Raw genomic sequence first — 25,950 nt, 5'->3', positions numbered from 1 at the left:
CAAACATTTATTTTTTATTTTTTACTTCTTGTCTTATCAATCTCTCTTTTTCTGTCCTTATTTGTAAAGTAAATGTTTTTTTCTTCTTTCAATATTTACCTCACATGGTCCCAAAATGCAGTCAAACAATGTGTAATAGTGCTAATCTAGACCACATTTTGATATTTGACTACCATTGCGACAAAGAAACGACAGTGTGTTTGTATATTTATTTCTTTATCTATTTATTTGACAGTGTATCCATCCACTTATTTGTCAACCCATCATTTTATTTTGTCGTTAAAGGATGGTAATTGTGTACAGAAGTTCAGATGTAACCTGATGCGTCACGGCTGCCATGGAAACGGGACGCCGACTGTCCAAAAACTGCTGCCTGTAATCGGCGGAGACGAATAACGAAAAGGGGGAAATTTGCAGAAAATAGGCGAGAACTGTCCGTCTGGTAAAGATAATAGGCATAAAAGGGAGCCTCGGAAGGGAAATCTGTGATGTCATTAAGAGGAAGCACACTGATGTTATGCTGAAAAATCTTATCTCTCTCGACCGACCTGCAAAAACGCTGCAATTTTTGTAAACATGGAGCCAGAGGAGACCATAGCAGAAGATAAAATCACCATGACAGTAACTGTAAACCGTGGAAGTAACTTGGTAAGAGAACAGCAACCAAATAGTTCAATCAGGGATAAATTCAACCAAGTGCGATTGTTGGGAGAAGTAATCAGATTACTTCAGCCTTTTGACATTCTGTAACCCCAACACATTGATGATTGTAAATTATTTTAAACAGTTGTAGTTTCGTTAAATAAATTGCTATTTGCAAAATGTACTTTAAGTAACGTATAAATGTTGAGTTGACCAGCCAACACAAGTTTCCAGACTCCACATATGACAATAAACACTTTGAATCTTCAAAAAGACATACATCAAAAGATATGTTTATTCTCTTTCAGCCGGGGAAAAAGGACAGTTTTCAAAGTTTTCTTCGGGTGGAGAGAGATGGGGTTGTGCTGGGAGAGTCAGACAAAATACAGGTTGTGGAAAAGTGCACCAACTACAACTACACTTGCACTTTCGACTGCCACAACGACGCTCTGGCTCTCAGTGAAATGGTGCAAAAGCCTATCACAGGTACGGTAAACTGGATGTGTCGCTCCTTGACGTCTGCTACCCCTAAGCACTGGTGTTCGAAATCATGTTGCTTTGACTGTTTCCATTCTTTTCACATTGAGAGTGAGAAAGTAAAAGAAAATTGTCAAAATGGAAGTGAAATTAGATTGATTGTCATCAATTTGCCAACATGAAGCGATGATGATAGTGATTCTTTGATAAGCAATTTGCAAAGTATCGCTCGACAAGGTCATGAAAGATTTAATGAATTACTGCAGAAATGGAGTATATCCATAACCACTGTGATGATATCCTTCCAGAACACTGCAGCTTGTTTTGTAGTTAGACATGTTTTGTCTGTACCGATTAATGATCAATTTTTGTTGTGGTCAGTCATGGTGACCGAGGTCTTGACTGAGAAGAAGAAAGGTGAAAAGACAGCTGTGCTGGGCCAAGCTGTGGTTGATGTGCTGCCACTGCTGCAAGGTACTTTCTGTTCTTATTGTGAATCTAACATCTCCCATCAAACCATGACTTTTTCCAGGCAGGGGTAACAAAATCACCATGAGCATAGGTTAGTGTATTCTCTAGTCATTTCAGAAATTGAGTGATGTAAGAAAATAGGAATGTAGAAATTTAGATGTTACGATCTCCAACCCTTCATTTCCATGACACACGAGTAGATCATCAAATATTTTGGCCAATGTTTTAATTATCTATTTTTTCATCAAGGTTTATTGCATATTGTAAGCTTTATCTTTTGCTGAGCGATGCAGCGTTGTCAGCTACATCAGTGAAGCTTTCCAGTCACTTTTACTGTATTTAAACACTTTTCAGACAGGCCTGCACTGATGTTATCTCTCGCCTCCAGGCCTGTGTAGCTTGTCCACCACAGTCCCGCTGAATCCAGCGATTCTCCCACCAACCAAGGCATCTACCCAGGACATTGGCACCAAGGTCAGTAGGTGGATAATTGTAATATCATTGCTATTGATTGTAGTTACAACACCAATGCCTCCGTACGTTTTCGATAGATCCAGCCACTATTGAGCTTCCCAGAAGAACAGTAAACATCATTACGAGTTATTATTTTCTGTTGTTATCAATCACGCATTCTGTTGACTAAAATTGCTTTAACTGTGTGAACCAAAAGTTATCACACTCCTTCCCTCTTTTTCATTGCCATCGACTATGAAATGTAAACAAATAGTATGGACATTGTAGCTGATCATGTTGAGCATATCAAGTAAATATCAGATATGGTCAATATTGTGATTGTGTTTTTTAAATCAAATATTTGACCCATTATTTCATGAAGCTTTCAGGATATTTTAGCCATTTTGACCATTTTGAAACGCAGGTTATTGGCTAATAGAAGGCCCATGCCTAAAAATAAGATTACTCAACAGGGCCCCACAGCTGAGAAGCCTTCAGAATCACCTATTCTGACCTTCCCACATTGTATAACTTTGAAGCCAACATCAGTTCCAGAAAATAAACCATGTATTTCTGAATTTCTTCAGCAGGCAACGCTGGATGTGAGTGTTAGTGTATCACAGCCTTTACTGACTGAAGCTGACCTTGAAACTTCCAACCAGCTAAAGGTTACCGTGGAGACCGCCTACTCTCTCCCTGACTTGTGGACAGTGCATTCTGGCCCTGGTGCCACTCCAAGCATATTCACTGCTGCAATTGATATCCCAATTACAGCAGAGGTAAGTTTGTACCGTCTTGGTTGTCCAGATGGCACAATCCCAGTTGTAGAGATTTTGATAACAGCCATATGAATGACAACATGCTTATGTATTGCTGTTAAAAGTATACCCCCCATGGTCTTGAGACAAAATTGCACTATTAGGAACCTAACAAAATCTTTAGGTCACCTAACTTGATTTTATTAAATAGCAGCTACTTCTCACCACTATCCGCAATAATAACAAATTTGTTAGGTCTCAGTACTTTTACAAACACCAGGTAAGGATGTCCCGAAAGATACAGACCACCTTTAAGCATGTTTACACTCCCATTGATGTACAGTTGCTTGATAACATAAGAAACATGTCTTACCCAACCACAGGAGAATACTAATATTAATCAACGTGAGGTAGATTGTGCTCCTAGGATCACACCTAGGAGTAAAACCGATGCTTATTTACTGTATAATGTAAAACTGCCCTGTATTACTCCTCTGTTTTCCAGAAAGATCAAGTACTGATTTTTTGCGAAGGACAGATGAAGGCAGGGGGGCAGAGGGAATCAACTGGGCGACAGAAGAAGCGACCCCATCAGGCCCTTCTTGTTCCGGGTAACCACTTCCTACCTGGAAGCTTTTTCGAGACAGAGCCTGCTGTTGAGGAGGATGGCGAGCTAACCGGCTCAAAGGTACTTGAGAGCACATTCAGCGCTTATGTATAACTGTCACCAATAATTCTTTATGGTATTTAATAGTTTTGAGTGGTGGTTCAAATTTGATAGAAAGAACAACCTGAAAAATAATGCAAACTGGAGATTACTTTAGCAAGGAAAAGCAAAACTGAAATGTCTAAATGTCTCCCACAGGACCATGAGTTTCGTAACGAATCAGAGATCATGAAGGACAGGGTGAGCTGGGATACGGAGATGCTCTGTTTTCTGAATGCAGGAGGCATTTCAAGGTCAGCTTCACATATATCTCACTCCTCCCCCTGCTCAGAAACATGATTTGGAGAAAAATAACAAGTCTGAAATTTAAGTAATTTGCATTTGCATGCATTTGTTAATTTAAGCTTTTCTCTGTTTTTGAATGTAAAATAAAAACCCTTGCACAAATTAAGACAGTATTCTTGATCAATAGGCAGAATTTTTACTTAGAAGGCTAATTTGTTATTGTATGTGTAAAAACCTAGATTAAAATTTGAAGATACATCCAGCTTAAAACTAGGAGTTCCTGACAGTTACTATAACAAATAACAGTGAGAAATATTATATGACCAATTGTATGTGTTACAATAGCGACAAATTTTAAATCAAAGGACTGTAACTAGCCATTGAAGAATCTGCAAAAAAAGCGTTCTAAATCCATTAAAATGCATGCAAATTATGTTAATATTGTAGATGATCAGGTAAAGTGTTTCAGAGGATTTTCAGCATCACCATAGAAGCATCAGTCAGAAAGCAGCCAGAGCAATTATGCTTAATGAAGTATTCATGAACAAAGTTCACACTGTGTGTGGAATTAATGACACTTGACAGTTGTTATTGTTGACACACATAATAAGAAAATGTGTAATTATACTTCAAATTGGTATCACATAATCCTTGAATCAGCAGCATAATTAAGTATCAAAACTATGAAATGCTGTTGAATCTTTTCCCCATGGGAGGTGAAGTTTCATTACCATGAATTTACATTGCGAATAAAAAAATGCACTTTAAGACACAATGCAGCTCCTTCTGACCTTTTCTGTACTTCTCCATCAGCACTCTTGTAGCATCTTCAGTGCTTCTCCCTGGCATGACATTGAAACAGAAAATGGAGCCAATTTTTTCTTAACAAACTTCCACTGCTTTTTCTCAGAGCTTCATCGTGCGGCTCATCAGTTTTATATCCTTGTAGTCACTGCAGCTTTGAACATCAGCCCTTGTTGTTGAGGCAACCGACAGATACTGCGGCCAAACAAATTCAAGTGGTACATGAATCCATTTCTAGGATGGGTGATTGCTTGTATTTGAATGTTTGGAAACATTTTAAAACAGAGTACAACCAATGGGTGTTTGGAATATAAGAAAATGTATGCATTATTGTTCACTGTGTTTTTCAGGCTGCGTCAGAGGATCACTGAGGGCAGATTTTGGCCACTGGAAATAATGAGGTCAACGGCTACTCTTGGAAAGGCTGGAGAAATTTTCAAACAGGTTATTGACGATTATTATGACACAAATTACCAGTTTTCTTCATGTCTCCTGCATGCACCGAACTTTCAGTATTGAGGCTGTGGTCGAAGCCAAATGAAAGTTACAAAATGCAGCTTGGTTACATACATTTGAAAATAAAATTGATTCACCACACGCAGCACCGAGCAAATGCTCTATTAGTGCAGAACAGAAATGTCCTCATAACTTGCTCCTTCATAAGAATATAAAAGTGATGGAGATCTATCACTGTTTTCCAGAATACAAGTAAATAAATGAGGATTCTTAAATGAGATGAGATGAGATGAGAACAACTTTATTAATCCCGAAGGAAATTGTTGTGCCAGAGTTTCAAGTAAAACACATAACAGTAATAGATAATAGTAGAAAGGAGGAAGAATAAGAAATATAATGAAATATGAAATATGAATTGTCTCAACTGTCTTAACGTAAAAATCTGCAATTGTTTTCATTAAAGTGTCCTTTTTCCTGTTGAATGGAAACAGATCACATTTATCTACATATTACTAACCCATTTGCAAGGGTTGCTCTAGAAACAATGTAAGCATCACAATAATATGCACTCTTTTTGGGGTCAAAAATCTGCCCTTATCTTTTAAATAGTCACATTGTGTATTGTGACATAACATGGATCAGATCAGATACACATCATAGAAGTGATTAAGGGATAACATATATTTGTATTTAGCAATATAAAGTATATAATCTATTCAATACATTAGCATAAACCGTTGAATACATTCCCCTCAGGTTTAGCTCCAGTGTGTCCTTGACTACAGGAGAGGTAGAATAGACAATGATTAATTTTCACTTCTGTGTGTTTGTAGACAACCGAAGAAGACCCACAAATCCCCTTTCACGGTGTTGCATTTGTGGACATGGGACGGCTCCTGTATCCTGGAGTTCAGCGCATCCGAGGAGCATACTGCATTCACAGCTTCTCTGAAGCTGAAGTTCTAAACAAGGTACCACAAATACACACTAATTGTACAATTAACATCTCTAAGTCTTCCAGGAAGTGCTTATATACTGAAATACACTGTTGTGCGGTCCCGTGACATGTCCTCAAGGGTCTCTGTTTTTCATCTCGTTCCCAAAGTCCAAGAGGAGTGTCAGTGTACTGAAGGAGCAGGCCAAGGCTGCAGCGAGCCACGCCCGATCTGGCTCAGTTACAGGTTCTGCAAAGAGTGCGTGGAAGCCCTTAAATGGAAACAACAAGGGAGCCAAGGACCAAGCCAAAAAGGTTTATAACTCTGTGTTTGCTTCAAAGTGTTTATTTACTGGCAGAACAGTGCTGGCATGCATTTGAGCAAGGTGCGGGGTGTGTGGGTTTGTTTCCATGACAACAACATCTTGACATATTTTATGATGGACTCGCGTTGCCCCTTTCCTTTTATTATTTGCCGTCCTGGGTGATATTTTTATCACCACGTCCACCATCTGGAGGATTCTCATGCTCATACTTGGACAGGATTTATATTGGCGTTATCCAGCTGTCATTCCTCAATTTGACAATTTGACTGGTGTACAGTCAGGAGGATGTGTGTGTGACACACACGATCAGTAATGCACCGAATCAGTTTACATCCATATAAATTTAATATTTTTTGTAATACCCTGTTGTGGTTATCTTTAATATACACATATACATACACACATACACACACATATATACATATTTATTCACATGCACTCATATATTTAAAGAAAATATGTTTTCATGCAGGAGATAACCCCACTTAATTTGTGTTGTGTATCTGGTAACTGATATCTGGTTGTGTATCTTGCAGATATCTTCGTATAAATACTGAATGATAATTTTTTTAATATACCATGTGATATATGTGGACTGGTTTTACAGGGTCAAAGAAATACATTACATAACTACCATGATGACATTTGAAGAGGCCAGAGAACCTCATCTTTAACTCATAAGATAAATCTAAAAAGAATAATGCTGCGCTTCGGCACGCTGACAGCAGTAGACGAAAGAATCCCTGTCTTTTTAACTTGCTGAAGCAAAACATTGAGGGGAAACAGCATTTTGGTACTTAGAACTTCATACGACATGATGCCAGGCTTCTTCATCTTTGACAATCTTTTTTATTTTCCAACCACATCAGAAAAAGTACCCATTATTATTTATTTATGATTTAGAGTGTTTTGCTTATCAGAATAGAATTGTATTTTGTATTTATATTTAAATGAAATTAATGACATTAGGATCAACATCTTAAATGAGCATAAGAATATTGATAATATTTCAACATAACTCATTATTGTTCTAAGCGACCTGGCAATCAGAGCCGAACTCCGACAGTCTACAGTGTGGCTGGCAGTGAGAATACAGATGATAATGTAAGTATTACACTGTGCTATATTAATAACCCAAACACACACAAACTTTTTTTTTATGATAATATTTTTCAGCCAGTTGTCATGCATATCTGTCCCGACTCATGTTAAACTTTACATGTTTGCGGTTACATTTTTTTGAGTCAAGACAGTAGGCTGACATCCCATCTGCCTTAACGACAGGTTTATGCAGAAAGCAGAACGTATATTATGATTGAAATTGCCTTGGAGAAACCACTTATCCAGAAAACATCTCCAGAAGAGCTGGCCAGGAGGTAAAATATTTTACAAGTCAACCAAGTGCACACTATTGAGGTTTTGTCAAGCAATAGGTGAGACACCATCATTTTCCTGGGTTGTGTTTTTCAAAGGGTGAGAAAAATGTGAGCCCTTAAAAGCCATCTGAGGTAAAATGAAAAATTAACAAACTGTATTGTTATATTTGTCACAGATCTTGTCACTCTTATGATTCTTCAACCTTTTGTCTTTTTTTAAATCGAATCCTGTCCGAGGACACCAATTCCGCGTGTGACAGTTGATTTTTGTTCTCAGATAGAAATTGTTGCTTTTCTTTGCCTAAGAGCGGTTGGAATTAATGTGTGCTGAAATTTCTTTATGCGTCCTGTAGGGTCAAAGCACTGATCCCACCCAGACCTCCACCAGCAGGTCCCAGCAGAGCAGAAAAAGTAAGACTCAGACGCAGCTACACAAAAACACACACATACTCATTCATACAACCAACTGAAGACTTGCCTCTGCTGCATTTTCTTGTAGGCAGTTCAAGACTTCCACAGGCAAGTGAAGAACGTGGTGAATCACGTTTCAGAGCAGTATGAGGAATTGTTCAGGGCGACGTTGTCCGAGGACTGCAGTCAGGAGCAAATAATGGCCCAGCTGATGGGAGAACTGAATGTCTCTGGGAGATACTTTGCCTTCAAGGAACAGATGAAGGTCAGGAAAATGTTTTTATAGCCACATTTTATAGCTGCGTGAAGTTTATGGCCACATAATTCCCAACCCTCAAAAAAAATTTTTTTGGGCCTTTTATTTCTAATTGTTCTTTTTCATAAGGCTACGAATTTATGAGTGAATAACAATAAAATTAATTACTAAATAACTGAATGTTACATAAAATGAGAAATAATGTGAAATATTAAAGACTGGGACATGACAAAAAAGCACAAATTACTGAAATATTACCTACATTTTTGCATTTTATTTCTTTCTTCTTCTTTCTTTAATTATAGAATAAGTGTCTCAGAATTTATGACTGCATAACAGTAAAATTATTTACCAAATAATTAAAGGTTTCATAAAATTAGATGTAATGTAAAATAGGAATGACTGCAACATGACAAAAAAAAACATCGAAAATTACTTAAATATTTCCTACATTTTCAGCCTATTATTTCTTCTGTCTTTGATAAAAACATTTTCGACAGTCAGAATTTATGAGTGAATAACACTAAAAGAAGTAACCAAGTAAATAAATGGTATATAAAATGTGAAATAATGTGAAAACCGAAGGACTGGGAAGAAAAAGCATTACAAATTACTTTACATTTAATCACCAACATTTTTTTCCTTTTCTTTCTTTCTTACCTTCTTTCTTCTTTATTGAATAAAAAAAAATTCACAAGCCTCTCAGTATTTATGAGTGAATAAAACTAAAATTATTCACTTAATAAGTAAATGTTACATCAAAGGAGAAATAATGTTAAATAAGAAAGATTGGGACATAACAAAAAATCATTACAAATTCCCTAAATATTTTTTATAAAATCGATTTTCATAAAATCGAAAAATTATAAGATCTAACTTAAACTGAACTGTTCCTGTTTTCATGTTCGATACATTCTGTAATTTTATTTTGGGTAAATTAAAAAAACAGCAGGATGAATGTAGCAACAGAGAAGTTTTATTAGCCCTTAGACTTTGCAGATATCCAATCAAATGCCAGATTCACCAGAACTCTCAAAAATGCTCAAAGATCTTCTCCCTCTAGTGATGAATCTGTATTGAAAAGTCCAGCGGAGTGGGGCAAAAAATTATTTCGGCGGCCACCAATTATGCAAGTTCTCCCACTTAAAAAGACAAGACACGCCTTTAATTTTCATCATAGGTACACTTCAACTATGAGAGACAGAATGGGGGAAAGAATCCAGGAAATCACATTGTAGGATTTCAATGAATTAACTGGTAAATTCCTCGGTAAAATACCTATTTGGTCACCTACAAACAAGCAAGATTTCTGGCTCGCACAGACTTATAACCTCTTTTTTAAGAGGCTCCTCTGTCCACCACACGTTACCTGTATTTACGGCAGATGTTTGAACTAGTTATCAGTATAAAAGACACCTGTCCACAACCTCAAACTGTCAAAGGACACCAGAAACAAAATTGTAGACCTGCACCAGGCTGGGACGACTGAATCTTCAATAGGTAAGCAGCTTGGTGTGAAGAAATCAACTATTGGAGCAATTATTAGAAAATGGAAGACATACAAGACCACTGATAATCTCCCTTGATCTGGGGCTCCATGCCAGATCCACCCCATGGGGTCAAAATGATCACAAGAGCGGTGAGCAAAAGTCCCAGAACCACACGGGGAGACCTAGTGAATGACCTGCAGAGAGCTGGGACCAAAGTAACAAAGGCCACAATTAGTAACACACTACGCCAGGGACTCAAATCCTGCAGTGCCAGACAGTATTAAGCAGTGTCCCCCCTGCTTAAGGCAGTATATGTCCAGTCCCGTCTGAAGTTTGCCAGAGAGCATTTGGATGATCCAGTAGAGGATTGGTTTGGAGGAGAAAGAATGCTTAGTTTCATCCAAATAACACCATTCCTACTGTGAAGCATGGGGATGTAAGCATCATGCTTTGGAGCTGTTTCTCTGCCAGGACGACTGATCCGTGTAAAGGAAAGAACAAATAGGGCCATGTATCCTGAGATTTTGAGTGAAAACCTCCTTCCATCAGCAAGGGCATTGAGGATGAAATGTGGCTGAGTCTTTCAGCATGACAATGATCCCAAACATACCGCCCGAGCAACGAAGGAGTGGCTTTGTAAGAAGTGTTTCAAGATCCTGGAGTGGCCTAGCCGGTCTCCAGATCTCAACCCTATGGAAAATATTTGGAGGGAGTTGAAATTTCATGTTGCCCAGCAACACCCTGCTCTAGAGGAGATCTCCATGGGGGAATGGGCCAAAATACCTGCAATAGTGTGTGAAAACCTTGTGAAGACTTACAGAAAATGTTTGACCTGTCATTGCCAACAAAGGGTATGTAACAAAGTATTAAGATGAACTTCTGTTATTGACCAAATACTTATTTTACACCATAACTTGCAAATAAATCTTTAAAAATCAGACAATTTGATGTCCTGGATTAATTTTGTTTTTCTGTCTCTCATAGTTGAAGTGTACCTATGATGAAAATTACAGCTCTCTCATTTAAGTGGGGTAACTTGCACAATTAATGGCTGACTAAATACTTTTTTCGTTTTTGCCCCACTGTATGTGTGTTTTTCTGGCAAGCAGCAGGCAGTGGTGAGGGTCGTCCGTGACAAGTTGCAACAGGTTGACCCGTTCACAGAGCAACAGGGTCTACAGACCTTTGTCAGCAAGCTCTACGTCTACCTGGTCGATGAGATGCACATCGCTCTCAATAAAGTAAGAACACAGAAAATGCAGTCCCTAATGTATCGGTCTTACGTTTTTATATTAAGTACGTTTCTTGACATTTTATAGTATCTGTGACCCGGATCTTCTTACTTCTGGCTCTGAGGTTATATCCCAAGAATGGAGTACCCAATGATATTTGCGCTGTAGCGACCTTTTCTTGGCCACATTATAATTTTTAATTAGAAGCTGTAGTAGTTTGAAGCAAAGGATGTAGATTTTGGGAATTATTTCAAGTGTGTCTCACATCTTTTGATTTATTTCTACATGCTGCCTATCTATATGCTATACCAGCCTGCAAAAAAATTGATGGAACTTGTCATACAAAGATCCCTTGTACAAACCTGGTCTCAAGTCTCTCAAATGTTATGTGACTGATATTATTTCCTTCTCTGGTAAAGGTACGGTTGCATGCCAAAGTGGACATAAGTCTCCCAACCCTGCCTTCAACCCCACCTTCTCTCTAACCAGTTGCAGTTATATGGAGTTTTTGTGTTCTCAGTTTCAAAGTATTTTGCAAGAATTGCATCTGTTAAATCATCTTCAGAATTAATGAGTTCAATTTTATGGAAAGAGAAAAACAAAAACAAAAAACAGGTAAAGCATGCAGCCATGCGGAAGCCTAAGGTGATGCAAACCTGTGCCACAGGGATTCACCTCTTCATTTATCTTATTTAGATGCGAGAAGCAAGTGGAAAATCAAACTGTTCATCTTTTTTTTTTGTAACTTGTTAATGTTTCTTAATCGTCTCCCTCCTTAGATCTACTCCGATAATGTTGAGGACGACTGCCTGGAAGAAATCCAGCTGAGTTCCTCTCAACTTCTACATTTTGCCAAGGAGGCTCAGATGATTGGCAATTATAAGCAGGCCTCCCAATACTTTGAGGAGGTACATCATAAGCATTAGTATCTTGATTCTGTCCACTTTCGCTGTTTTGGGGGGACTTTCTTTATAGATATGTGTTTTCCCACAGCTGGTGGTGAGGCATCCCCGTCAACCCTCCTACAGATATGAATGGGGGAGCCTCTACATGCAGACTGGCGACTTCATGAAGGCCAAAGAGTGTTTTCACGATGCGGTTTCCCTCCAGCAGACTCACCAACCCAGGTCAGAAATATCCAAAGATGCACTGGAAGTGGGGGTTGGGGGGAAGTACACAAAAATTTATCTCTGGCTGTTTGAATGCTGTTCGTGGAGATGGTGACCTTGGTGAACGGCATATGAATACTGAGTGTCTGAATGAATGCTGAATACTTGCAAAATATTCAGGAACAAATTAGAACAAAAACAATCCACCCAAATCAATGATATTTAGTATCAGCAAGTATGATAATATCAGTCTTTTTGCTAACCTTCAGGGGTCGTTGCAGCGAATTAACCTTCTCCATCTAACCCTATTCTCTCTATCCTCCTCTGTCACACCAACTACCTTCATATCCTCTCTCATTATGTCCATAAGTCTTCTCTTTGGTCTTCCTTGAGACCTCCTGCCTGGCAGCTCCAATTCCAGCATCCGTCTACCAATATACTCACTATCCTTCCTCTGTACATGACCAAACCATCTCAGTCTGGCCTCTCTTCCTTGTCACCAGAGTCATCCTACAAACCACCATCCAATGCTGTCTGGCTACACTCTCACCTACAACTACTTTGTAGTCACTGATCTCTTTCAGGTTACCTCATCTATACAAGATGTAGTCTACCTGGGTGCTTCCACCTTCGCTCTTAGTAGTTATCCTATGTTCCTGCCTTTTCTGTAAATAAGTGTTCACTACAGCCATTTACATACTTTCTGCAAAGTCTACCACCATCTCTCCCTCTGCGTTCCTATTCTGTATTCCAAATCTGCCCATCACTTCTTCACCACCTGTATTGCCTGCACCAATTACCACTCTCTCATCACTGGGGATATTCTGCATCACTTCTCCTCAAACTCACATCCCACCTGCGGGGCATAGCCACTAACAACATTGACCATCACACCTTTAATTTCCATTTTCAGACTCATGAGTCTATCTGACATTCTTTTCACTTCAGGATAATTCCTACTCCATTTCTCTTCTTTTCAGTACCATGATAGTACAACTTAAAGCCTGCTCCCACGCTTCTATTCTTGCTGCCTTTCCACCTGGTCTCCTGGACACACAGTATATCCACATTCCTTCTCTGCATCATGTTGACCAACTCTGTCCTGTCATGGTCCCAATATTCAAAGTTCCTACTCTTAGTCCCAGACTCATGCCTTTCCCCTTCTCTTTCTGCTTCTGAACACTCCTTCCTCCTCTCCTTCTTTGACCTACAGTTGCCCAGTTTCCATTGGTTCCCTGTAGGTCATTGGTTCCAATGGCGGTCGTTGTTAACCCGGGCCTCAACCGATTCGGTTTGATCTGGTTGTTATGATTGATTTGCATATTTGGTTTTGACAAAAGTTTTGTTACGGATGCCGTTCCTGACGCAACCCTCTGCATTTATCCGGGCTTGGGAATCAATTAAGTTTATCTTATTCATCACCTGCGGATCTTCCACACATCTGTTGGTTTGTTTCCCCATCTCTCAGCTGGTGGACTCTAAAAACCTGCCAAGGTGATTTTCAAAAGACTCTGGGAGGTGTGCAGCAGGGTTCGAGTTAGAAAGCTTGGCTTTTAGAGAGTTTTTTATATCAAAAAGCGAAACTTTTGTCAGTGGCCTTGGAGGGAGGTCATTTTTGAGTTCCGCGCACTCCGGCAACTCACCCCAGTTGGAGGCGTAAGCGTGCAGAGGCAGCCAAAATATTTTGGATGGAGAGTTAAAAAGTAAGACTTGGAACTTCTATGTTTGTGTGATGTTCTCTCTCCAGCCTAATGATGTGCGGAGTACTGGCAGTGATGTATCAGCAATTTGAGCAAGCAGAGACCTTCTTGGAGCGAGCTGCCAGCATTGAGCCATCCAGTGTGGTGGCCTGGACGCTGTTGGGTAAGATAGAAGTCTGTATTTTTTGTGATTGTTATTCAAGCAGCAGGAACATTTTAAATTGAAAATCTGATCTCATCCAGTTGCTCACACAGTCAGAATAATGGAGGCTCCCGAAGGGTTAGAATACAGCCAGACTGATGATAAACTTTTGGTGACCAAACCTGGAAGCTGGTAATTTCATTTTCAGTGAACGACCTAAATTCACCATCTGAAATCTGTTCATTTCTTGACACAAAAGTGTTAGACAGGCATTTAAGTTGGAAAAGAAAATCAGGTTTACACAATAACAATCCCAGACTATGTTAAAATATTTTATGTTAACATTAGAACTTTGGCCAGACTTTGGATTTCAGTTGTTAGGTAACACAACACAAAAATAGACCATAATCCCCAATCAATATTGTCACCATTCTTAATCAACCAGCCAACATATACACTCATATCAATGTTTTATTTGTACAGTTCAGATACTTTGTGTAGAAGCACTTTCTCATTTCCAGATCCCCTCCCCAGGTTTACTTGAGGAGAACATGAACAAGCACACACTTGCTGAAAGAGCCTTCATGGAGGCCAGGCGCCAGCTGAGGGTAGAAGAAAACAAGAAAGAGGAGAAAAAAGATGACAAAAGAGTGGAGAAAAAAGAACCGGAGCCGAAGAAAGACCAGCAAGAGGAAGAGGAGACTGCCCCGACAGCATGTCAATCCCCCCCCATCAAAGAAGGTGACAATGAAACAGGAGGTAATGCAGATTAAGAGAATAATGTCTCTCTTAGTCAATTATGTCACATTCTTTGTCTCTCCTTTCGTCTGATAACTATTCCTTTCTTGGAGAGGATAATAGATTCCTGGTTTCTGTGCCAGTGGCACTGGCGGAAGAAAAATTAGCTCCTTTTGTTTTTTTTCCTGTTTTTGAATTGATTGTGATCACAATTATTCCTTGTTCTTTGTGAAACGTCAAAATTCCAGTTTTTACTCCATACATATTAGATGAAAATTAACTTAATGATGTCTGCATTGGATCATTTCTTAAAAAAGGAAAAAAAAAAAACACTCTCCCAATAACTGCTGAGACCATGATCTCATGTAACCCATATCAATGATCAACTAAAGTGTTGTTGATTTTAAAATTGTGTGAATTGAGTGAAGATAACACTCAATTTAATTCTAGTTTTTTATCTGTAAGCTTTTTTTTTTTTCTTAAAGTGAACTTAAAGTTAGGTTTTTACTGGACTCACCCAGAAGTTCTACAGAACTGAAATCCCTGAGATTCAGCAACATTTACGTTACAATATGACTGTCTTTCTCTCAGACTCTGAGGCTGCAGACCTGGACCCGGCAGAACAAGGTCAGAACGTCAGCTCCAAACCTCCTCCAGTCATCTACTCCCCCACAATTTACACCGATACGGTGCACTTCCTGTTGCGTAACAGTGCCCTGCAGGTAAAGAAACTATCCATCTGGATTCCAATGGAATTGACCGGTATGTTTTTCTCTGACATCTGATGTGATCGGAGACGAGAGCACTCATACTGTTGCATAACTGTCATTTCTACTCGACTCGAAAGACAAAAATTATTATGTCGCTCACAACGTCTGAAAAAAAGCTTGAGCAAATTCTGATTCCAGAAATCTGAATGATCGTCTGACCATCGAGTCAAACTGATCCGGGCCATAGAGTCTACTTTAAACTTTGTTGCTTCAGATTTTCTTAATGTGAAGTGTAAATCCTCATGGATGCATCATTATAAAAAATGAATGTTATTGTCGCCGACCTGCTTTCAGATGGCGGAGCGGGCCCTGTGTCAGGAGCTATTGAGTTCAGACGGAGGTCGAAGTGTTTTCTACTTGCTTCATCTGGGCCACTTGCAGATGCTCAGATCTGACTATGACAGTGCCACCGCCAGCTTCAAAGAAGTGCTGCTTCACAAAGACGAGGTACGCAGGTTATGACTGCAGGATCTTGATCCCCTTCTATATGTCAATCTGAAGACTTCATCTGTCCATAAATTATACTCATTTACATTATTCTGTATTGTCCACTGCGTTTGAAGGATGCCAATGTGTGGGCTCTGAATGGCCACTGTCACTATCAGCAAGGCTTGTTCACCGAGGCTCGCGTCAGTTATGAATGCAGCCTCAACGCCTTGAAGCAGCCATCCGATTCTCACCTGGTTCTCCTCCGCCTGGGATCCATTTACCTCCAGGAGGAGAAGGTAAGAGAGGTTCAAACGCTGAAATCTGATTTAACATTTCAAATATTCATTGAAGATATGGTGCCTTTGTGCTTAAAGTTGGACCCGCAACTGTGTTTTGGTTCACTTTCAGTTTGAGCACGCCAAAGTTATCTACTTGCAAGCATGTGAGCAGTCTCCCTCCTGCCTGACCTGGCTGGGCATGGGTATCACATGTTATCGGGTAAAGCATCGCCTTCTTTTCTGGTGAAATGAAAAGGACAGTCGTGGGCGGGGGGTCTGAACTCAGAAAAAATTAAAATCCGCTTGGATGATCCATCATTTTGTAAATTTGTGTGTGTGTGTGTGTGTGTAGCTGGAGGAGTTCTGTATAGCAGAGGAAGCTTTGACAGAGGCCAACATTTTGAACAACCACAACGCAGAGGTGTGGGCTTACCTGTCTCTGATCTGCCTCAGGGTGAGTGATGATGAAACTCTGACATCACTCCCGCTGTGCTTCAGTCGAACTTTAAGCATACAGAGTGAGCGGATTCAAGAAAAAAAACTGCCAAGAAATAAACAGATGTTTTCCACTACATGCCCCAATTAATATTTGACTGCAAGATCTAGAAACAAAGCAAATAGATACATTTGTTCATCTTTCCAGCTCAGTCATGAGCTATCTGAATACACCCCTACGGCTGCTATACACGTGTTTGGCCACAGTATGGAGCATAGTAATCATGTTTGTCTTGGTCTTTGACAAGGAGATCAGATCAGAAACACTGTTGTGTTTCCTCACTGGAAAGATCTACTATCAGGCTTTTCTACTCTTGACATGTTAGACCTGAACTGATCACATGACGTCTGTCCCTATTTTCAGTCGGAGCGGCAAGAAGAAGCAGAACTGTATTATAAATATGCCGTGAGGGTGAGTTGGACCGGTCATGTTACTGTAATACTGCTTCTAGAGGCATTCGTGTACTGTTATTCGCTGATAATGCAGGTTGTTATTGTTATTCACATTTGTCTCAAATAGGATTAGAAAGTGGGAATACAGATTCATATGACTGTTAAAATACTGACTACATGTTGGGTTCTGCACAGTATGGCAGACACACTTCTATTTACGTGATAATTTCCTAGACTATTTTGTCTAAATGTCATGTCATCTTTTCTTTGCCTGTAGTTCAACCTGCAGAAAACATCTCTTCTGGATCAGTTCAAAGACCTGCAGGATCAAATCCAGCTCAGGCTTCTGGGTTCAAACTTTGGAACGAGTTCTGAGGCTTGACTTTAGAGGCCAGTAGCGACTAAAACTTCACACATTGTAGAAAAAAAAAGTGCTTCACATATTTAGGTTTTAACTCGGGACTTCCTTAACCTCAGTGTACGGTTGAAACATACACACAATTTGTACTGGTAGGTACACAGACTTATGCCTGATTGTACATTTTTAAAATTTTAAGAAATTAAAACCTTGATCATTTTTAGATGCTTGATGAGAATTACAAATCAATTAGAAGTTTGATTTCATTTTTAAATGATGGACTCATAACAGCTTAACCCTCTGTTATTATATATATCATACTGTATTGTAGTTTAAGCATGTAAAGAGTAATGAACATGTTCTCCATTCAAAGAGGGAGCCAACTCATGTGAGATCTACATTCAGTAACTACTGAAACCAAAGTCAGGAAAAAGTGTTTAATATTGTGTTACAAGCAAAACTTGAGCAACACAAATTGCCAGATTGTATATAAAATATACTGCATCACAATCTTTTCTTGGAAAATATATTGTATTAAAACAAAAAGGGCATATGGTGACTGGTGTAGATACATTATAGAAAATTATACCCCCCCATTCTCGAATAACACCTCCAAACATTCTCTTTACCATCCAAATCGCAAAAAAACATGCCAAATGAGGAATTAGATGTCGTGCTTTAACAGCTGGACCAGATTTGGCACATTCCATCCTGCATAGAGAGGAAATTGTGTACGGTTCGTGTATGACTTCTTTTTTACCTGTGCAAGTCTGTGACTCCTTTTAATTGAAATATTTCCTGTAACACTAAAGAAGATGTGAGTTATTTCTCTATAGAACATATTTCCCATCTATCCGGGCTATGTTTTAATATTAATGTTTCAGGTGGGGACGTTGGCCTCCGCTGATCCTCGCCGAGAGACGTCACTGTCTGACCTGAGCAAAGACCTCTCGCAGCCATGGTGAATCCTCGTAGAGACGAGGGTCACCCAGATACTCGGAGGTCCTCTTGTAGTGGTAATAGTACAACACAGAAGCTGTGAACAGGAAAGTACGTGTGTTTTTTCATATAATTCACAAATGTAAAGCTTCTATAGAAGTGACTGTTGTTGCAACAAGAGCGCAAATCTTCATGTTTAGGAATGCCACTCTAGATTCAAGCCAGCAAAGAAAGAGCTCTTTTTTTTTTTTTTTTTTTTTTTTCCGGAAACATTAAACCGCACGATAAACCAAACCAATGAACGAGACGACAGGTTAAATCTTACAACCAGATCTGAAATTGTTGGCATTCATTTAACTTTTATTCTTTTTCACCCACCTACATGAAACCATAAACTGTTATACTGCAAATCTTTCCAACCGTGCATGCAATGCGTCATTAACCTTTATAATATTGCTTGTATTGCAATAATCCCTCAATGCTGTACATCTTCGCTTATTATGAAAGGGTGACCCAAGACAGAACTTTTGAAATTCAATACTCATATACATGGAATTTTTAACTTATATCATCCAAGTCTTTTGTACTTTAGGAAATGTATTGGATAAGTGTCAAGTTAGCATATAAAGTATCACATTTAAATTATCATTATAGTTAGAACTAAATGTAAAATGTGGACATATTTCCCAGATGTTCCTGTTTTCAAGGGATGTGTATACAGTATATGGTCATAATATATGTACACAATATATATACATACATGAATGAATTTGATGCCTCACAGTTTCTCATATACGTCCCTGCAACTAAACAAGCAGCAGCCCGATATAGTGGGCATTTTTTTTTAAATGTATTTATTTTTATTTTATTTCTTTAGCTACACTGTGTCTTGAGATAGCACCTCTTTGCAAAACAGTGCTGCCATGCATATCTTGGTGGCATGATACTGGCAGTGTGTACACACACTTTTTTTCCCCCCACAATAGTTGTCAATCATAGCGTGATCAAAAGCAACATTTAGCCTTGGAAAAGGACACTTGACGAAGAGACAAATAGTAACCCGTCTCCACATTATCAAACGTAATAAAGGATCATCAACTGAAAACAACAATGGCTAGACAATAAATCCTTTTGATCCATTTAGGAGATTATACAGTATGTGTGTGTCATCCACATGACAGCGGGATGTCACTGCATGGAGTCTGTCAGCAGAGAGGGGACAATACATTTTCTAAAAAGCTAAGTGAACCCTAGAGAGAGTCAAAATCCTTCACACAGACCAGCTTGCCATTGCTGGTATAATGTGAAAAGCAGAAAAAATATTGGAGGCCAGTGTATTCACACACTGTCTCATGACTTACACATTTATTATTTTGTCCAGTATATGAATAAGATTGAAGCAAGCACAGACATCTATACTACTTAGGATTCCTCCTGTGAAGGAACTCTTCATCTCATGCATTTAATTCTCTGAAACATTTAGCCTGCAATTGGTATTTGTTGTAGGAATTGAGGTCTCATTTCTAAAAAACCTCATTCCATCATGGTAAGAATTCAGAATTTCACTGCTGTAGGCAGTGGCAGTAATTTGTATTTACATCGGGAAACATCCTAAATATATATAGGTGCTTTATATCAAGGTAAATAAAGTTAGGCCATCTCACCAGTTCTTTGGAACACAAATAGCGCCTGAAGGCCTTCCGTCCAAATAAATCTGTTGGAATTCATCCATCGTAGATTCTACAGGGTAATAAAACGCAAAATAATCAGAGGTGAGTTTCCTCTCAAATGAACAGTTAAAAAAATGGACTAAAGAAATATCAATTTTGACACATTATGACATTTTCAATTTGAATATCAGTATAATTAGTAAAAATATGCAATTGGTAAATCCCAGGGAAAACGAATAATTCTTTATATCCGAACATACGTACCACAAGCCATGAATGGAGAATGACACTGAAGATCAGATAGAGAGCAGAGAGCATTAGTAGCGCTCTAAATCTCTCCAACAATATCGCAACCAGACCGACCTGGAACACGTAGGTGTTAAAGAGCATCAAAAGAATGATGATCAGGTTAAACAAGATGGCGATGTCCTGGATGCTGATGTGAAAAGACAAGAAAAGACAGGAGAAAAAAAAAAAGGACATGAAATGGAATTTTCAGTCGTCTGGTGCGCGAGGCTAAGGCTTGTGCTATGATTCCACAAGACTGTTACGAGAATCAAACTGCGTTATATCTTTTGAGTGGCATTTCCCTTTCGGAAGAAGGTTCTGTTTTCGTTCGATGCAGAACTTACATGAAAAGCACAAGTTGTACTGCCGGCTCCACCCTCAGCAGCTCACTGAAGGAGTTGACAAACAGATCAAAAGAGAGAAGGCTGAGCTGAATCAGTAGCACCAGGGAATAGTTGCTGGTTTGGAGAGTCTCCGACCCGTAGGCTGGGCGCCCAGCCGCTCTCTGGTTCCACGATGGATCCAAGGCTGCGCTGCACTTTTTACACACACGATTAAATCATCAATCCACACGTTAAACTAGCATTTGAGGGCCCCACCGAGGCGTTTAGCTTGTGCGTGCGTGTGTGTGTGTGTGTTTCTTATTTGTCCAAATGCGATTTGACAAAATGAAAACCCCTTTTCCAGATGATGATTCCTCTTTATTTCGGAAAACCCGAGGGTCTTTCAAAATGGGAAATGGGTTCTGGCTGTGTGATGAACTGCCTGGAAAGGACCGACGCCAGCATGTCCAGAGTGTTGATATCTGCAGCCCAGATCTTAAATATTGTCAATGTTAAAACCTCCCTCTTTGGCAGTCAGCTACAGCCAAGGTTCCTCTCAATAGTCAAAATAGAACTGACAATCCATCTCCACCAGAGGAAATCTGACAGATTCTGCGGGACAAACGGAAGAGACACATAAGTATGATGAGACATGTTGCAAAATCCCTTTGGATGCTGATTTATGTCCATATATTTCAAAAAAAACAAAATCATGTTCCTCCCAAACTTTACTTTGACTCTGAATGCAAATTTTCAGATGGGATGATCTTTTCGTGTTTACGCTTCTCTAATTGGATGATCCTTTGTAATGCTTGACCATTATGACCCTGTTACACTGAACCTTCACGTAACCTTGTTACATTGAACCATTTTCAGTGTTACAGTGACACTTTTTTTTTTTGCAAAATATCAATATCAAAATATTATAAATGTATTTATTAAACAGTCCCTGCAAATGTTGAAAAAGGAATTCACGTCAAAACTGTCAAATTAACCTAATGGAAAGAATGACCCTGTTTCATTAATATTTACATGAGGACACGTTGTAGTATCATGGATCATAACCAAAACTACAATATTCTAATTTTTAAAGCTCTTTCACAAAACAATATTCTCATTAGCAATTTTCTTCAAAATACTGACCCCACTTTGTTGCTTCATATTTTTAGATAATTTTTGCCGATTTAAGAGTAACCTATTTGGCTATTTTTAAAAAAAAAAAAACAACAGTACTGTATTTTTTGTTGTTATAATTGAGGGGTTATTGGATATTTCAAGCACACAGCATTTGTATTTCTTTGACATAACACTTGTAGACATGTAATTTAATTTCTGTGAATTTGTTCTCAGGGTCCTAGGTCACATGTACATTTGATACCTAATTGCTTTTCTTTAAGTGAATGTCTCAATAAATTACTGTAAATAGTTTAAACGTCTAGACTGCCCTAATCACCCGATGCCCCACAGTGGCAAGTGCACTCGGGCGCTGAATCAAAGCCATCTACAGATAATTCAACCAAGTTTACTGTGACTTTATTTCATTAGCAGCTGCTGATGTTGCTGCTGCTTAAAAATATTCTTGGTTGTACCTTCCATTATTCATTGAGTCATTTTCCAAAGCCACCATATGTCACTTGTGAGACACTAAAACCCTAAAGAGATGTCAACCACTTGGTAAATCAAATCCAGGATATCTGAACACAAATTAATGTTTACCTGTATGAAATACACAGTCGTAAAACTCAAAATCCCACGTCTTCTTTCATATGACCGAAAACTATTGATTTTCCGTAATGAAAGAGCTTCAGTAGGAAAAAAAAGTGTCCCTTCTCTGCTTCCCATCCAACTGAGGACCGGATCATTTCTTCAAAGTGTGTTTCAAAAAAGAGTAAACAGGTCCACTTTTGTCTGCCGGGAGCGATAACTGAATATAAGTCGATGGATTCCTCAGCTTTTCGGGCATCTTGTGAGCTGGGATCACAACTCAACAGGCTCCTTCGCACCAGGTGGAGCTTCCTTTGACCCACAACGCACATACAAGAGACGTATTTATAGTTTGGCACGGCTGTAGCAGGTGTGTGGGAGATTAAGACTGCTCCTAAACACCGGAGCAGTCTACCCGTGGACCGAATACCTACTTGTTGCATACAGGTGCCACACTGGGATTCTGGGTCAGTAGTTTTCTACAGACTCGTGGCAGTCAAGAAACAAATGAATAATTGAATGACGGAAGAATAAAAAATAGCAAAGTTGAAGTCTTTGTTATTGGGCGCTTTTTGTTGCAGGAGTTGTAACCTTACGTACACAAAGGGATTTAGGGCTTATTAATGGTATAGTTTCTACAAACATAGTCAAAACCCTTGCTGTAGAAATACGCCGTAGGACTTAGTTAGAATGACCTCATGAAAATAGCTAAGGTCTTATTTAACAAAACTAATTTGGAAAAAATAACAACCTTGAAAATAAGCAAGAATTTGAGCTGTGAAATTTTAATAATGAAACATTTTTGAAATATCACTTAAAAATTCAAAAACTATATAAAAATATGCTGGATTTTCTAATTATTTTAATTCTGTAAACTAATATTCACACCTGTTACCTGATCAAAATCTAGAGGATGTGATATTTTTGTAAATACCTAAATCTGTCGTTCAAACTGTTCAAAGATCAATTAATAATCTTCGCAACACTTCTCATCGGTTAAAAAAGTAGGTAAAAAAGAAGGTAAGAAGCATTTTTGGTTGTCATTAAGCTGGCACAGTAAACATTCTTAGTACAGTCTCACTTAATCTTCTTAGGAAACGGCTTGCCACCCTCTCCAGAAATGACACGTCCTTTGTTTTACAACTTCTGAGAAGCGAGTGAGCCAAGATTTAGGGGGAAAGAAACATGAACGAAAAAAAAAAAAAAACAGCAAGTCCCAGATGTTTACCTGTGAAATGAAGGATGATTTCAGAGGCCTAAAGCATGTACCTGCACAAGCAAAGCGTGCTTTCTCAGAGCTTGAAGGAGCAGCGTGAAGCACAGATGGCAGCTCCTGTCTGTCCCCGCTGACTGCTGTGATCCCTTTACCTCCATCAGACGGCTGCTCGGTTGATGCAGTTATTTGTTCGTCTGCATCTTTGGTCAAACACAGTGCCAGTTAATGTCGATCTAAAAGTGTTTTAATGCAAAAGTTATATATATATGTATCAAATATGCTTAGTTTTTTTTTTTTTGTAAACTGAAGGTTTATTCTCAAGTGACATGAAAGAGTTTGACATAATTTCTAAGAGGAAATCATAGAAGGTAGTTGGATACTACTTGGGGCTTTTTTTTTTCCATTTACCTTTCCGTTTGAGATCCTTCAATGCATCTGGGTACAGAAAAGATAAGTGTTGCCCCGTCTGCAGATAACCACTGTCACCCAGTGGTTAATATGGGCCATTACACACAAGAAAGCGATACCTGCACATTTACTACACAGCTTTAACAGACACACTACCAACTGTGTAACATTACTTAAGCATTCAAATTAACTTTTCAATTGCAAAATAAGCAGAAGGATCCATCCATCTATCCATCTTCTTATCCTGCACTCAGGGTTGCGGGGCATGCTGGAGCCTATTCCAGCTGTCATCGGGCAAGAGGCGGGTTACACCCTGGACTGCTTGCCAGTTAATCGCAGGGCAACTTATATAGACAGAAAACCATTCACTCACTCACTCACTCACTCATTCGGGGAAATTTTTTCAATTTTTTCCAATTAACCTGCTGCATGTCTTTGGACTGTTGGAGAAAACTAGAGAATCCGGAGGAAACCCACACAGACAGGGGAAGGTGCAATATTACTGCATCACAGTAAATGCTAAACTCTACAGAAACTTAAAAAATCCTACTAAATGGGTTAACGTCACAGTCAATGACAGTATTCAAAAATAAATGGGAAATTGGTTTAATATTTACTCTATTAAACCACTATGTAGCAAATGACAAAAAAGGAATGTTATTATACCTTAAAAATGGCCATACCAGCATCCTACAAATTTAAAATAGCTTCGGTGCATTTAAGGGGCATACACGGCAAATTGAAAAAAAAACCTTGAAGTTTATGGGTATGATTTCTGTGGTGAGCACTCAAATAGAGAGAAATGTTATTTGTTCAGTCTGCAAATAAAATATCAGTTGCAGGACACTGTCATTGGCACTGAAATGTAAAAACCACTCGGACATGTATCAAGTTAGAAAACAGAAAAAAGGAAGCCATTTCTGTCACTCGTAGGACAAATTTCAGATATGTGGCACAAACCTTTGAGCTCAATAAACAAAATCAGGAGATTCTATCCTGGAAATCTGAACACCAGCATGACCGGCGGCTGTGAGTTTTAGTTACGAAATGAATGAAGTTCAGATTTAGGGCGGAGTGAGCTGACAAGCTCCAGATTGGACTCAAATGAATTTGTGTGTCATCATTTCATCCGCATAAAGCAACAATGTGGAAGAGCCTTTTTTGAATTGTCTCAATCTTTCACGATAATCCTTTTACTATTTTTATGATAGCGTGTCTGACTGAGGCTCAGTCTATTGTCTGCTTTACACCAATGCTGCTGCTTTCTGCTGTGACATGAATGTATCTAATGTGTATGGGATTACTGCAGGAGGAAGGGATTATCTGGGTTCGACATGTTTTTTTTAATCTTTAAAAGGCCACATTCACACTCGACGCTGGACGACTATTGTCCCAAAAATGTTTTTAAAGAGCAGGCAAAGATAATTTAGGGGTCTTGGTTTTATATGACAAAGTTGTGTGATCACTAATGTTTTTTTAAGGTGGCTGGTCATGTGGGAAGAGGATTAGGAATTTATGGTGCAGGAATGCATGCTAAATTGGGGTTCTGTTAGAGTTTAATATTTCCATCAAGGCTGGTGAATAGATTGATATACCCTGAACATTTTCTGACAGCGGCGTTGTATCTTTTTTTAACATCAAATTATCATGCTAAACCATACAGACACAGAAAAGTCTACCCACTCTACCCAAATTCTCCTTAAACCTCAATAAATGCATTGATTTTTGTTCTCTTTTGCAACAAACTAAACCTATGAAAAAAAAACCTGACTGCAAAATTAGTGAGAAATTAACATCAGCAAGTTATCAAGTCATTAAAATAAAATAATGTAAATATAGAAAAATGTCTGTGAATTTTTTTACTTGATTTGAAATAATATATTAAATGATAACTGGAAAAACTATGAAAATTTGCCTCCATGAACATGTTAGAATAAAACTGTCAGTCCTAT

General features: G+C 38.8%; 2 protein-coding genes across 3 annotated transcripts; one reads left to right on the top strand and one right to left on the bottom strand.

Moving 5' to 3' along the window:
- The first annotated feature begins 576 nt into the window (after positions 1–576).
- Positions 577–17,587, top strand: LOC147235814 (cilia- and flagella-associated protein 70-like). Its single transcript, XM_086140442.1, has 26 exons — positions 577–648; positions 951–1,128; positions 1,501–1,593; positions 1,979–2,064; positions 2,631–2,822; positions 3,307–3,489; positions 3,667–3,761; positions 4,908–5,001; positions 5,847–5,984; positions 6,119–6,262; positions 7,309–7,377; positions 7,558–7,649; positions 8,003–8,060; positions 8,149–8,325; positions 10,916–11,047; positions 11,818–11,946; positions 12,032–12,165; positions 13,895–14,010; positions 14,524–14,748; positions 15,319–15,449; positions 15,792–15,944; positions 16,061–16,222; positions 16,335–16,424; positions 16,557–16,658; positions 17,064–17,111; positions 17,370–17,587. Exons 1-26 carry the CDS (start codon positions 577–579, stop codon positions 17,472–17,474), a joined length of 3,198 nt encoding a protein of 1,065 aa, XP_085996568.1. The 3' UTR covers positions 17,475–17,587.
- Positions 17,588–17,910: 323 nt separating this feature from the next.
- On the bottom strand, positions 17,911–23,725 carry LOC147235813 (transmembrane protein 138-like). Of its 2 annotated transcripts, none has more exons than XM_086144055.1 (5): positions 23,644–23,725; positions 20,692–21,282; positions 20,324–20,495; positions 20,054–20,129; positions 17,911–18,486 (listed from the first exon to the last, which is right to left on the bottom strand). In XM_086144055.1, exons 3-5 carry the CDS (start codon positions 20,447–20,449, stop codon positions 18,374–18,376), a joined length of 315 nt encoding a protein of 104 aa, XP_086000181.1. In that variant the 5' UTR covers positions 20,450–20,495; positions 20,692–21,282; positions 23,644–23,725; the 3' UTR covers positions 17,911–18,373. The 2 variants fall into 2 exon arrangements, with proteins under 2 accessions (XP_086000181.1, XP_086000180.1); XM_086144054.1 differs by lacking the exon at positions 23,644–23,725 and adding an exon at positions 22,387–22,715.
- Positions 23,726–25,950: the final 2,225 nt, after the last annotated feature.

Source organism: Fistularia commersonii, chromosome 3 (assembly GCF_037954325.1).
Source record: "Fistularia commersonii isolate RoL2024-O1a breed Wild chromosome 3, RoL_Fcom_v1.0, whole genome shotgun sequence".
NCBI lineage: Eukaryota > Metazoa > Chordata > Actinopteri > Syngnathiformes > Fistulariidae > Fistularia > Fistularia commersonii.
Note: the sequence above shows the minus strand (reverse complement) of the source record. Positions and strands in the feature narration are given on the sequence as shown.

Bases quoted from the DNA above. Each gene is read 5' to 3' on its own strand.
- LOC147235814 (XM_086140442.1), top strand. From the start codon at position 577: ATGGAGCCAGAGGAGACCATAGCAGAAGATAAAATCACCATGACAGTA. The intron at 7,650-8,002 runs GTAAAATATTTT...TGCGTCCTGTAG, and splicing joins CCAGAAGAGCTGGCCAGGAG to GGTCAAAGCACTGATCCCAC. The intron at 14,749-15,318 runs GTAATGCAGATT...TCTTTCTCTCAG, and splicing joins AGGTGACAATGAAACAGGAG to ACTCTGAGGCTGCAGACCTG.
- LOC147235813 (XM_086144055.1), bottom strand. From the start codon at position 20,449: ATGCTCTTTAACACCTACGTGTTCCAGGTCGGTCTGGTTGCGATATTG. The intron at 20,130-20,323 runs GTACGTATGTTC...ATTACCCTGTAG, and splicing joins TTCTCCATTCATGGCTTGTG to AATCTACGATGGATGAATTC. The intron at 18,487-20,053 runs GTGAGATGGCCT...TCCTGTTCACAG, and splicing joins ATTTGTGTTCCAAAGAACTG to CTTCTGTGTTGTACTATTAC.